General features: G+C 52.2%; 1 protein-coding gene and 1 pseudogene across 1 annotated transcript; both read right to left on the reverse strand.

Moving 5' to 3' along the window:
* Positions 1-5,229: 5,229 nt before the first annotated feature.
* On the reverse strand, positions 5,230-6,341 carry LOC109729714 (uncharacterized; annotated as a pseudogene).
* On the reverse strand, positions 5,230-13,545 carry CXCL14 (C-X-C motif chemokine ligand 14). Its single transcript, XM_012762250.2, has 4 exons — positions 13,224-13,545; positions 12,952-13,057; positions 8,974-9,087; positions 5,230-6,372 (listed from the first exon to the last, which is right to left on the reverse strand). The coding sequence occupies exons 1-4, from the start codon at positions 13,285-13,287 to the stop codon at positions 6,357-6,359; spliced, it is 300 nt and encodes a 99-aa protein (XP_012617704.1). The 5' UTR covers positions 13,288-13,545; the 3' UTR covers positions 5,230-6,356.
* Positions 13,546-14,020: the final 475 nt, after the last annotated feature.

A 14,020-nucleotide genomic window follows, 5' to 3' on the forward strand; every position in this document is an offset into this window, starting at 1 on the left:
GCCTTCTGTCCCACATCAGCTCCTTTCAGGCTCAGGGAAGGGAGCAAGTGAGCAGCCTGTCTGTGGCCTTGACCAGAGATGTCAGTCCTGGGTCAGGTGGGGGAGAGAGCTGTGCCTGTGGGGCTCCCCAGTATGTCCCCTTGAATTGGAATACCATGTCAAAGGCCCATATCTTGTTACCACTCCTCTGAAGTGGCTAATCCCCCACCTAAAGCACATGTCAACCAAATTGTCAAGGAAAGGTTTTCCTCAGTCCTCTTGGAAGTGCAGCTGCTTGGCTGACTTTTGTTCTCCTGAAACCAGAACCTGATACTTTAATTGTCTGGGGAGTCTTGTGCAGACAGACGCTTGGAGAGGGGGACAGTGTTGTTGGTTTGGGTCTTCACCAACAGATGGGTCTCCTGTGTGCCACGCACCTCCCATTGAACAATCCACTGGCACCAGACCTGATCATTGTCCAGCAGGGAACACAGGCCAGGGTAGGCCAGGGAAAACCAGGGGATAACCACAGAGTAGGGTGCTGTGTGGGGTTAAAGGTTACCATTACTTCCGAATGGCCCAAACTGATTAGGAATAGGTCATCCGAGGGGAGAAGGACTCAGCATTCCTTAGACACTGCACAATCTCACATCCCGTATACTTTTCTGTTGGGCCCTCTAAGTGGGGTGATTGTGTAGTACACCAGCCATACTGTTTTTGAGAGCAAAAGGAAACTCTTCATGATTACATTGGAACAACTACCATAAACTAGGACTGTCCCAGGCAAACCAGGACATGTGGTCATCCTACCCAAGAGTGTCCAAAGATTTTAACACTGCCCAAGGCCACTTGGTCACTGTGACCTAGGACAAGTTGCTTAGCTTCTGTAAGCCTTAAGTTCTTCATCTATAAAACGGGACTATCAATGGATTTTGGTGAGAAAGTTGTGGTTGTTGCTATTGTTTTTAACTAAACTTTGCTTCCCTCAACGTATGTGGAATCAACAGGATTGGTATCTTAGTAGCTATAAAGGAACCGAAAGATATGCTTTCTCTGATAATTTTCTTGGGTTATAACATTTTATGGATGTACCAATGCAAATACTTAACTCAGTCTATCTTTTCAGGCCATTATTTCAGTGGGAAAAAGCCTTTGTAATTTAGAAATGATTCTCCTTTGAGGGCTGCCTTTGTATAACAATGGGTTGAAAGAAAGAGCCTGTTACTTTACCTTCCCATTTGCTCTGGGGAATAACTTTGAATATTAGACGAGTCTCATCTGTGTCTAATTAGACATGCCTATCCTTCATGCTAGAGTATCAGTTCTGTCCTCATTGTGTAATGGGGTGGTTATTTTAAATCCAGCTTTGAATTAATTTTTTATCAACATCTTGATGTTTTCAACTTGTTTCTAACTAAAACATTGAGTTGGATTTGATGACATCATAGTCATTTTGCTCATTTAATTTATTTGGTGTTAGGGGAAGCCTCCTGGTTGCTTCTATTCCAGCAGAATCTGTGTCTAGCAAACGCAGGCCAGACAGCAGTTTCACAGTTCCAGGGCTCGCTTTGTTGAATTGGGGGAGAAGCTGAGAGGAGCATGTGGTTTCTGCAGTCTTCGGCCTTTAAAGAGAAAACTAGACACTGCAACACAAACCTGGCTAAGGCTGACTGTCTGCGTGGCCTCTGTTACCTGAAGGGTTGATTTCCATTCGGGGAACAGGAGGTAGCCCGGAGTCAGGCCCTGGGAGCTGTAGCTTGAAAGCCCAGGGGGGGGGGGTGTCCTGTGGGCTGGGGCTGCTGAGAACTGTAAGACAATGCCTTGAGCAAAAAAATGCTGGGAGCCAGACACAAGGGGGGTTGAACCCTGTCTCTATTGCCTGCTAGCTGTGTGTATGTGAATTCCTCATCTGTAAAATGGAGCTATGATAGGGCCCCTTGCTGCAGTTGTTATAGGATTCGATGAGATAAGGCAGTAAGGCCCTGGGAACAGGGCCTGGCTGGCAGTAACTGGTTACTGCTGTCCCTGGTGTCACGCAGCCTACAGGGACCATGGGAGCCCTTGCTGGAAGTGCTTGGGCTCTTTGCCGCCCCCTGGTGGCGAGGCTCAGAGCAGTTAGTACAGAGGAAATCGGGAGATGTCACCTTGAAAGTGAGAACATTGCTTAGGGTTTTGTTGCTTTCCTGATGGCCTCCAAGGAAAACAGGAAGAGAGCAAAACATTCCAGAGGCTTTAAAAGCAGCTCAATTGTCTTCCTCTTGTGGGAGGTTGAACAAGAAAGGGTGTGTGGGCCTCCTTGCGGGTAAGGTTGGGGAGGCCCCAGCCACAGGAAGGGAGCCGGATGAGATGGCAGTGAGGCTGGGGCTGGGCTGGGCTGCTCTCCCTGGATGTGCACCTGGACATGGCTGACATTGCCACTTTTTTGCCCTCAGCTCTCTTCCTTGGCTGGCCTGTCTCAGGTCATGAACACACAGCAGGCTATGGGCTGTGTCAGAGTCAGGATGGAATGAGCGCTGTGTTCTGTTGCCTGATGACAACTCGCAATTTGCCACAACCTCTCCTAGGACTGACAGCGGTCTTGATGGGAGGTCCCCTGCCCTGAGCCTGGGTGAGGTGCCCCTTTGGGGGTGTCCCAGAGCCTGCTGTGCATCTGTCTCTCTGCCAGTTAGACCAACAGGCAACTTCAGGCAGCTTCTTTGCCTCCCTTGTAGACCGAGTTTTTGGAGGGGCCACCTGTAGCAGCCAGTGCAGTGTGTGGCACACAGCCAATGTCTAATAGTGGCACAGTGGCTGGGAGAGTCAGTGACTGGACTCTGCCCTTAGGAGAAGGGTCCACACCTGACCAAAGCTCTGTGCCCCATGGTGCTCAGCACGGAGCTTTGCATGCAATAGTAGCTCAGGAGTGAGTGAAGAAAGCATGTTCTCAGGGAACTCCTTAAGATCCTATTAATAATATTAATCGATTAATTAATTGATCATGTTTGATTACTTCGTACATGGTATCATAGGTTCTAAGAGGTTTTTCCTGAGAAGTGTAAGACACAGTCCATGGCTTCTAAGAATCTATCCTGCTAGATGCTCAAGTTAAAATAAAATTCTTAAGTTGTAGTGCAAGTTGTATAATAATGCAGGGCCAAAATTAGCCATCCAGGTAGGCGCTGGAGTTGGTACCAGAGACAGGGCTGGCTTCGTGGGCTCAGCACCTGTGAGGTGTACAGGGCTTGTCTGGGAAGGGCACCACTCTTGGCTTAAATCTCTACTGTCGCCATCTTGCACTTCCTACAAACTTTTGAATAGGAGGCTCTGCATCTGTTTTTGCACCAGTCTCCACAAACTATGCAGCCAGTCCTGAAGCAAGGTGGGGGTGATCAGGAGAAGCTCCATGTGGAGGGGGTCTGTCGAGGTGGAGGAGATGAGTGGCAAGGCCAGGCTGGGGCTCTCTGAGGACATGGGCGTCCTGGTGGCAGGCCTGTGACAGCACGGAGATCTACCCAGGACATGCCTATGGGAAATTGCGGTAGTGGTGTTTGGATCTGAAGCATGCTTGTCTGTGAGGAGGTGGTGGTTCTGGAGATGCAGCTCACACATGGGCTGGGTCTGCCCTATGAGCAGAGGAGCAAACTCACCCCAGCCCAGGGAAGCCCTTGAGCCACGGCCTCCGGTCCCATGTGGGAAGGCCACCTGGCCTTGATTTGCAGCTCTACAAACACTCTCCTTTCTGGAATCTGGCAGGTGGACACTTCACAGGGCTACTGGGAAACCCAGAGGAGGAAAAAATGGGAAATGGCTCTGTAACCTCAGAAAAGGGGCATCTTCCCTGGAGCCTGGCACAGTTGTCCCTGCTATTAATAATCCAGTCTGTGCCATGGGAGGAAGGGCAGAGAGGGACCATCTGGGCCAGTGGAGCTGGAGGAGGGTGGGCTGGCACTAGAGACACAGGCAGGCAGAGGAGAGGCCGAGTAAGGGCAAGAAGAGTATGGCATGTTTACAGTGAGCACAGGGTGCGGGGAGCCAGAAATTCACAGCGTGCAGAGCATCCTCCTGGAATGTGCCCTCTGCCCTGGGCTCTCCCACTCTGTCCTGTCTGTGTCTCTGGGCTTCCCTCTCCAGACTACGTTCTTTCTCTATAACGAAAGGAACAGTGGGACCAACCCTGAGCATTCACGGTCTCCAGCCCAGCCTGGCTCCAGTCTTCCCCACCTCCACCCCTTAGCAGAAAGGTTGCAGGCAGTCATTGGACAGTGTGAGGAGTGGTTGCTTTGTAACCTTGCACAACTTTCTTAGCCTCTCTGGTTCTCACTTACCTCAGGAATACATATGGTATATTTACACTAGGAACTGCCAGGAAGAAATAGGACCATGATGAGAAAGGGTTTGCAGTAGCACCCTGCTGGGGACATGGGACAGGGTGTGCGCTGTATGTCCTTTTGAGTGTAGGCAGCGCCGGCCTGTCAGGACACTGTCTGAGGAGGTGAAGGGGATGTGGGGGACTGGCTCATGGCTGTTTGCATAGCAGACAGGGTGGAGGCATGTCTCCTTGAACAGTCCTACTAGGTATGGGGGACCCAGGGTGAAGACAGAGGGGCCTGTTTCAGGGCCTGGCTGACTTAGGATACAGTGAGACAGACAGGACTGTGGGTAGTCTGTGCAAAGTGGCCTGGTCTTGTGAACATGAAAATAGCTCCCGTGTACTGAGTGCTCCTGTGCCTTGGTGTCCTTCTAAGTGCTTTACACGGAGGATCTTGCTTGGTCCCCAGAGCACCATGAAATGTGCACTATTGTCATGTCCATCCGACAGAAACGGAAATGGAGTCTCAGCATCTCCCAGGTGTGGCTTCAAGGCACCCTGGCTCCAAAGCCCTATAGCCCCCAGGGGGGTACTTTCCGCCTTCCCTGACCCCCCCCCCCCTATCTTGGGGCCCTGGGCCCCCAGGCATCTTGGCTGGACCCATCTCCTACCTTCTGTTAATGGGGACTGCAGCGTGACCACATGCCACAACCTGCCTGTTCCCATCAACCTGCAGCAGGTGTTGGAGTTGGGTGGGGAAGGTGCCTCAGCCTGGCTTTCCGTCTGCGGGGATATAACAACAGGCAGCCCCACGCACTCCACAGAGGTGACAGTGTGGACAGGTGTTTGGGAAACACCAGTTTTCTTTCCCAGTACATTTGTCCCTGTTTATTCAGGATGTGGTAAACATTTTATTGTCATTCTAGCTTAATTAAATAGAAAAAAAAGTCAGTAGTCTAGAATTTTGGTACATTTCAAATATATTTTATTACTTTTCTCTTTGTCTTAGAAAGAATACGAAACCTGCATGCAATGCTAATGGTCTCTGACACGTACATAGTATATAACACAGCAGAACGACGCAGCGTGTGTGGAAGGAGCAGGGCATGCAGGGTGATCTTAAGTGCGTATGTACAGAGGAAGGGCGTGCGGTCATCTGAGCTTCCAACAGAGGACTGCACAGGGAGAGTTACATGGGGAATCACAAATATATTGCTTTAGTCCTGCATGTTCCATTGTGGTGAGAGAAAGAAACACGCCTTGAAGGTTTCCTTTGTCAACAGAATGCGTCTCTGTAGCTGTGTATTGAGCATGTATTCATATATTTTTAAGTTTTCTCCTAAGGTTTTTGCTAACAGTGTTGGAACCTCACATACTTCCGAAACATTAAATACTGAAGCAGTGAACCTTTCAGAAAACGCTCAGGTTGGAGACAAGACCCCACACCTACTCTAAGGATCATTCGCTATCACAGGATCTTGGAAACGTTTCCTAGGGTGTGTAAAATGAACCAGGGGGGAATGAAGCACATTTTTCTGGCAACCAAACTTGAGTTCCTCAAATAACAGATGCAGAGAGACCTGCTCCTGCTTGCCCGGCTGCAGGGGCCACTGCGGAGTCACACTGAGGTTGTGATTGACTGCAAGCCCAGGAGAGCCCGTGGCAGCTGTGCCGAGGCGCCAGGACCTCTGAGCGGAAGCTTCCCAAGCTAGGAACAGAGCAACACTGCAATGAAATGTCTCAACCAAGCTCACTGTTCCTCCCAGGCGCTTATAAAGCTCAAATGTATAGTGACGTATGGACAAATACAAAAAAGCATTCTTAAAAAAGGAAAGGCATGAGTTTCCCCTCTTTCGGTAAAAAGCAGCCTGTGATACAGTCTGGAGCACAAGAGAGATGCATCTCACATCTGGAAGCCTTTCGCACACAGCTATAAAATGTAAAAACTGACCCTTGATAAAAAGTGCTTCGTAACAATATAGAATTTGTGTCTTATACCTGTGAGAAAGAAAGGTTTTTTGAAATCTGCAAAGTCCTTTGCTCAAGTCTCCCAACTGGTCTGGAGTTTTCCTATCAGAGATTTTTCACCCTATTCTTCGTAGACCCTGGGAAGAGAAAACAGAGCGGCTCAGGACACGGGCAGATGATTCCCAAGCTGCTGGCTCGGGCTTCAACCTCATCTGGAGGGGGTGCCCCTCTCCCAGGACTGCAGGGGCAGGGACTTTTCTGAGGACATGAGCACAGGGACCACAAACATGCACACAGGCCCAGCTTTGTCCCTTCTGACCATCTTCCACCTCCACAATCTCATTTACCCTCAAAGCCCCATGGAGCAAACCCTCTTTGCACATGAGGAAACTGAGGCAGCACAGACTCAGGATGTGCCCAGTGGCCATGGGCTATCTGTCAGTGGTGGGAACAAGAAGTCTTTCTCTGCCATGAGGGGTTGCTCCTGCATCTTTCTACAGAAAATAGCGGGTCTGGGGAGGCATTCTGTCTCTTGACTTAGGCTTGCGTCTTTGTATTTTGTCCAGAGAATACATGTCCTCCAGAAAAATGCAGATTCTAGAAGCTGCTGCCTGCTGACAGAGGCAGTGGTCAGTGGGGCTAGGCTGTGCTGCCCAACCTCTGCTGGCCCCCAGCCTACACCTGCCTTCCCAGTCCAACCCTGCCCAACTCGAGCTGTCTCCATGGCTACAATGGGGCCACACTTCACACTCAGACAGCCCGTCACTCCCTCTGCCTTGCTCCTGATTTCTGAGTAAGACTACCCAATTATGTGCTGAAATAAAATGTCTGATGGGGCCACTTCCTGTGGCCACTGGAAGCTGGGATGCTCAGAGCTGTCTCATCCCCCATTGGTCTGGGCCGCCATGCACTCTTCTCCTTTCTCCACCCTGGCCAGCATCCTCTCTCTCTGCAAAGAGGACTTCAGACAATTCTTTATCTCTATTTTACCTTCATTAAGACATTTTCAAGGGATAGTTACCAGGAAGGGAGAAGAGGACAAAGTCATGTCCCCTTCCTCTCCCAGGACACCTCAGCACTCCAAGAAAGAAGGAGGACTAAGGAAGTGAGGAAAAGCCTGGCAACTGAGCAGCTCCATGTCTTTCATTATTGGAGTTTGTAGAAATAAAAAAGAGCAGGGCTATGTTTAGACCCAAGTATGTCTCCTGTTCCAAGCTGTAGCCCAGGTTGGGGGAGCCAGGTGGGCAAAAGGTTTGAGCATCTCCCTGCAGTAAGATCAGGTGTCCTCACCCTCCTCTGTGTGAGGCCCTGGGGTCAGCCTTGTTCCACTTTTGATGACACAAGGCCTGGAGGATGACAGAGAGTAAGCAGAGCAGGCCCTGCTTTTGCCACGTGAGCTGCCTGGCCTGACCAGGCAGAGGATTCGTTCCCATCAGATTGACAGAAAATAATCTCTCACCTCATCACTTTCTATTTCAAGAAACTGCACAAGAGACAGTTTTGGAGGCAGCAGAAAAGGCTCAGGTACAGGACTTGTGCCCGGGTACTGGCTGCAGGAGGGCTGGGCCAGGTGATGGGGAGGGCACTGCAGGCACCCACTGTGGCTGTGCCTGCCATGTTGGGGAGGAGGGATGGTGCTGCGAGGTCATTTTCCTACCCTGGCTTTGCCCTGTAATTCCAGGCAAGTCACTTCCCCACTCCCACTTAGCCTTGGTTTCACCTTTGCAGGATGGAGCCTCTCCCGCTGGCCCCCATAAGTCTGGGCCTGTTGTGAACCCTTCTCCTTCCTCCCTCCCGGGTCCAGTATTCTCTCTGTCTCTGTGTGCAAAGAGGACTTCAAATAGTTCCTTGGGACCAGCTCCTGGGGAAGTCACCTACGTGTGTGTGTGTGTCTGTGTGTGTGTGTGTGTGTTCATGGACTTCCCCAGTCCTGCTACCCAGGTGAAGGTGTACAGAGGCTCTGAGAATCCAAGGAGTGGCCTACTCCAGCACACCTTCACATGATGAAGAGGAGCCAGGAAGTGGCCTCCCCCACTGAGGCCAGACATAGGACCCCAGGGGACCAGAAGTGGGAAGCTACCTTCTGACTATGGGGAAATAGAGCCCAGTGAGCATGAGTCTGGTCCAGGGCTGTCCATCTTACCACTCTGCTCCCCTTGGTTAAGAGTGGCTCTGATTTTAAAAGGCCAAACCCAAGGTGCCTGCCAGTACCTGTGAAGGGAAGAGTTTATCAGGTTTCTGGGCAGCAGGAGGGGTGAAGCACCTTCAAGAGGAGGTGTATTGTTGGCAAGGAGTCATCCTCATTAGCTCGTGGGTGTATCCACAGTTTTATAGTGAACATACACAGTCACTTAAGTGGTCACATTTCACCCCATAAGAACCACAGGAGACAGCCACGCCAGTGGCTTACCCAGCCATTTGACAGCTTAAGTGACTTAAATATAAAGAGGAATTAAGACTATAATGTAAATGTTAGAGTGAGACAGACTAGTTCACAAAAGAATCCACCAGCAATGCTTCCAAGTGTACAAGAGAGCCACTTTGTTAAGTGGTGAGTTCCTTGTCCCTGGGGTATGTAAGCAGTGTCTGGGCATCTGCTTGCTGTAGATAATGTGCTGTTTGTTCACCTATTAGATGGTGTTAGATGACCTGGTTTAATGGGGGCCCCTTTCCATTCTGAGAGCCACACTGGGATCTAGCGGAAGGTGGGAAGGAAGGTGAGAAGTGGTGGAGCATACCTGCGCTTTTCGTTCCAGGCATTGTACCACTTGATGAACCGCTTGGTGCTCTGCAGCTTGGGGTGCAAGCAGTGCTCCTGCCCTCGGTACCGGGACACACTCTTGGTGGTGACGCTGAAACCGAGTGGGACAGGTACAGGTTTGAGGATTCTGAGTAAAAGCCCTTCATGTGCAGCCTGTGGGTGACCCTAGGCTGGATCAGACACTTTGGCTTCCTCCCTGCTCTCAAGGGAGCCTACCTATGTGCTCACTCTCTGGATGGCTCTTTGGAAGGTTCTGGGTGTCCCCTTATTCTCTGACTCCATGGTAGGGTCTAACCTTATATGGAGAGAGTGGCCCTCACCTTTACCCTCTGAGCCCTCAGAGTCTGGGATGGTCTCCCACCATCCCAGATTCTGAGGCCTGAGCCCTGTTGTCTCCAGGGCTCAGGCCTCTCTTGGGGATCAAAGGTCAGGGGACTTTTCCTTGGAATCTGGAATAAGCGATGAAAAGAGCCAATGCCAGCAAGGTACCTATGCCAAGACTTCTGTCCTTGGATTTGAGGAGCTCCACGATAGGCTCACAAACGCTCTACAAGTGCTCTGGTCCAAGTTTCCTCAAATTCTGTTCCCCTGACCCTCCACACATTGCCTGAGGCTGAGCATTCACTGATCTGGAAGCAAAGTCTTATTGGCCTTGAAGCTTGTTTTGATTTTTTTTTTTTTGAGACAGAGTCTCACTGTGTTGCCTGAGTGGCATCAGCCTAGCTCATAGCAACCTCAAACTCCTGGGCTTAAGCAATCCTTCTGCTTTAGCCTCCCAAGTATCTGGGACTACAAGCGTGCGCCACCATGCCCAGCTAATTTTTTCAATATAGTTTTAGTTGGCCAATTAATTTCTATTTTTAGTAGAGATGGGGTCTTGCTCTTGCTCAGGCTGGTTTCAAACTGACCTTGGGAAATCTACCCGCCTTGGCCTCCCAGAGTGCTAGGATTACAGGCGTGAGCCACTGTGCCCAGTCTTGTTTTGATTCTTGAGGGTCAGGGCCCCATTATCTCACCCTCTGGCAGAAAATAAGACCTCTTTTCTCCACAGCCTCAACATCGCAGGCCTCTATCCGCCAATGTTTCAACACCTAGTGGAGGCCTGGCCATGTGGCAGAGCAGCAGAGTAGCATTGTACAGAGAGTAGGGGCTTGGGACTGAATCCCAAGCTTGGCTGCGGGACCTTGGGTAACCTCTCTGAATCCAGTTTGTCCATCCGTAAAATGGGTACAATAACAGGTCCCATCTCATAGGGTTATTGGGATGACCAAAGCATATAATGTATGCAAAGTGCCCTACACATGGTAGAAGCACAATGAATAGTTACTGTTATTAGTAATTAGTCATGGAAGGTGAGATGGCCAAGGAGAAAAAGTGGCCTTAGTGTGTGAGCTCCGGCCTGGAGAGGAAGGCAAGCCTGCTTCCCAGAGCTGCTCTGCCTCTCTGAGCCTGGGCTGGGCCACAGGGCTGGCAGGAGTTGGGGGAAGCTTCTGGGTGAGGGAAGGAAGGATGATGTTTCTAGGGAGCTTAGAAAAGTGTAAGGTGAGAGGTGAGGATGCCACTTCCTGCGGGGTCACAGTCAAACAAGGTATGATTGTGGACTGGGGTGTTGGAATGGGCTTGGGAGGCAATGGGGGAGATTGGGGGTGAGAAATGAGGGAGAGAGGTCAGTCCACAGGTATCAAATTTAAAGTGTCAGGGCTCATGGGCCAAGTTCTAGAAGGAGGAAGGATTGCTGTGACCCCAGTCTCCCAATTGATGGGGAGAGAAAATCAGATCTTGCCACCAGAATAGGGGTAGAATGTTTCTGGGCAACCTGTTCTCTTCCCTTCTCTGTGTTCTGAGTTTCTGGGGCCCTAAGCTCCCAGGGGCAGGGATGGGCCTTGTGCTGATGCCAGGTGACTGGACGCTGCCATCACTGGACCCCTCCTCTGGGCTTTGAGCATGGGCCAGGCTTCAGAGTGTGCCATTGTACCAGTCACCCTGCAGGAATTTAACAAATGCATTTCTCTCTGCCTACAAGGCTGCTTTTGCACTCTGAAGGAAAGGACATGGCAATGCCTGATAAAAACCCGCTTCTCAGTTAGTCAGCGTGCAGGCTGAGCATCCAAAATCCTGAAGGTCAGGGAGAGCAGGGAAGGTTGCCGGCCCTCCCACCACGGTGCTCACATGCCACGTCAGATGACTGGGATTATGGAAATTGGTGTGGACTATACATAGTAGGATTTGTGACCCCAGCAGCTATCAGAAATTCAGAGACCTCTCCTCAGCAGTTCTAGGGTGCCGAGGGCTTTAGTGAAAGTTCTGTGGACATATGACACAAAGTGCCCTTTCTAAGACCTGGACTCTCCCGGACCCTTTTGGGTGCAAGGACTCCCTCTTGCAAAGCATGCTGCTCCCCCCCCACCCAACCCTTCCAGCCTCAGCAGGGATTTCTGGGTGACTCAGGGTGAGCTGAAAACTTGCCTTTGTTCAGCCTGTGTGGCTGAAAACCTGCTTTGGCAAAAAGTGCTGGTCTCTTGTCTGATCTAGAGAGTTTTAGGATCTTGGGAGGGGAGAGAAACTTCTAGCCCTTCAGGGGTGGGGTGGAGTTTGGAGGTATAGGAGAGGGTGACTGTGTGCTGATCTCATGTGGCTCCTGCTGTTTTCGCAAGGCTGTGCAAAGCCTTCTCATGCACTTGCCTGGCTGCAGCTCTCCTCTGTATTTGAGAAAGTTTAGCCAGGGAAAGGGCAAGCTCTTTATCAAAGGTTCTGTCCTTTTGGGATATCACTGTGTCCCGGACCCTGCTTTCTCCCTCTGCAAGATCTCAGAAACTCGCCCAGTATATGGGGTGTTTTTCAGCCCTTAGAGGAGTGAATTTTAGCTTGCAGTGCCTCCCATCATTCTCAGCCCCCAGCCCAAAAGCCTGGAGGGGCTTGTAGCTCTTCTCCCAGCTTATTTGACCCCTGGCCCCCACCAAAAAGATTTTCAGCTGGTTTTGTGGACTTGGTGTGAAAGGCAAGGGGCAAGGACAAGGAGGTGAATTTAGGTGTCTGTGAAGGAAGGGCAGTGGGGTCAGCTTAAGCCAGTGGCTTTCAGAATGCCTCTAACTTCTGCCTGATCGTGTGTCCCCAGGCGGGGATGTGGCTGTCAGTGGGGATGCGTCCTGCCTTCTCAGACACTGTGCAAAGGCCTTTGGGCCAGCGGGTGGAAGGCAGTTGCCCAGACTGAGAATAAAGTGTGTCCTGTTTCTGGGGGAGGGGAAGAGGGGCCAATGGTCCGTGGCAAATATTTGGTAACTGCTTTGCCAAGGGCTCCCTTTCTGGCCAAGCGAGTATTGACGGGGAAACAGCAGCGCTGACCTTAAGTGGTTAATTGGGAAGGCAGAGGAGCCAGGAAACTCAGTGTTCTCTGCCCCAGTTTTTAAAACATTCCCCACATCCCCAGCATGCAGGGCTCAGCCGTGTGGCACATTAACCCCAGCAGAGCACTTTCCCCGACTGCTCAGGATCTGGGAGCTGCAGGAGTTCAGCTGGTGAGGGAAGAGCCCAGTGCTCTCAGAATGAATCTGTGGGAGCCAAAAACCAGCGGTCCACTGGTCTCTGATTGGGAAAAGGCTGTGGAGGGAGAGTCGGGATTTAAGATAATGTCTGCATGGATCCTCTGTCCAGAATGGGAGGCAGCAGCTTCACAGTTTGGCGTGAGTGCGGTTCTAAGTCGCGCACGGAGCCATTTAACCCTTGCTGGCCCTACCCGTCTGACTCCTAGCACTGTGAGGGACAGTGACCCCCTCTCCAGACTGTCTTCCGGAGTGTAGCGCCAGCGCGCAAAGGACTCTCTGAGCAATGACCAAGGCTTCGCCAAGCCCTTGCCAAAGGCTGAGAGAAATGATGTTAGCCCGACCGAGCCCCAGGCTGTGCCCCAGCACCCGGGTAGGAGCAGCGCACACGCTCAACTTGAGGAGCCAGAACTCACATAACCATTTTCTCCTCGCAGTGCGGGTACTTTGGCTTCATTTCCAGCTTCTTCACGTCGCTGTAGCGGATCTTGGGCCCCTTCCGAGAGCACTTGCATTTGGACCCTGCGGGAGAGCGCGTGGGACGGCTCAGTTGCAAGAGGGATCTCCTGCCCCTGCACCGCCCTCTGTACCCATCCAGACCCCCAGGGGGCTCAGGATGCCCAGAAGTTGGCCTTTGGGTTCCCCAGGACTGGACGAAACGGCGACAAGGGGCCCTCCCGCCACTCACCGTCCACGCGCGTGGCGCACAGCGCCAGGAGCAGCAGGAGCAGCGCGGCCGCCAGGAGCCTCATGCTGGCCGGAGGGGCGCGGTGCGGGAACAGGGACGCGGGAAGGGCGCCGCCCGTCCGTGCGGTGGCCCGGAGACGCCGCTGGCTCCGAGCACGCTCTGGCTCAGCTCCCCTCGGCTCCCTGCGCTGTGCCGCTGAGCCGCTGCGCCGTCGGGGGTGCTGGGGCTGTCTGTCGCTGCGCTGCGCTGCGCTGCACTGCGCTGGGCTCTGCCTCCCTCGCGCTCTCCCCACAGCCTCCCTCCGCCCGCCCTGGCCTCTTTTAAATCTGCTCCTGCCCTCGCTGCGAGCGAGCTCATTAATATGCAGAACCACTCGGTGACTCACAGAGATTTCTCAATGTGATGGGGGGAGGAGACCTTCCCAGCCCGCCCGCTGCTGCCGGGATGGACTACGATCTCAGCCACGCGCACAGCACACCCGCCACCCTCCCGCTCACATGCCACGTTCTCCCTCACACACTTGCTCACCCAGGCTGCAGCTCACACACTCCCAGCGCCAGGCTCTGCCCTGGGGAGCCCCGACGATGGGGATGCTTTCTGACTCTCAGGGGGCCCTTTCTGGCCAAAGGGATCAATGATTCTGAGCAACTGGGAGACCCAGGCCTAGGGCCCAGAGCTCAGAGAAGGCCTGAAAGCGTTTTGGGTCAGGTGCCAAGCGTTAGTGCCAGCAGGCCTGACCCCTAGGGTGTGGGCAGTCTTTGTTGGGCCAGCAGCCCTGGTGGCCAGAGCACAAGGCC

The sequence above is a fragment of the Microcebus murinus genome, chromosome 21 (genome assembly GCF_040939455.1).
Source record: "Microcebus murinus isolate Inina chromosome 21, M.murinus_Inina_mat1.0, whole genome shotgun sequence".
Taxonomy (NCBI): domain Eukaryota; kingdom Metazoa; phylum Chordata; class Mammalia; order Primates; family Cheirogaleidae; genus Microcebus; species Microcebus murinus.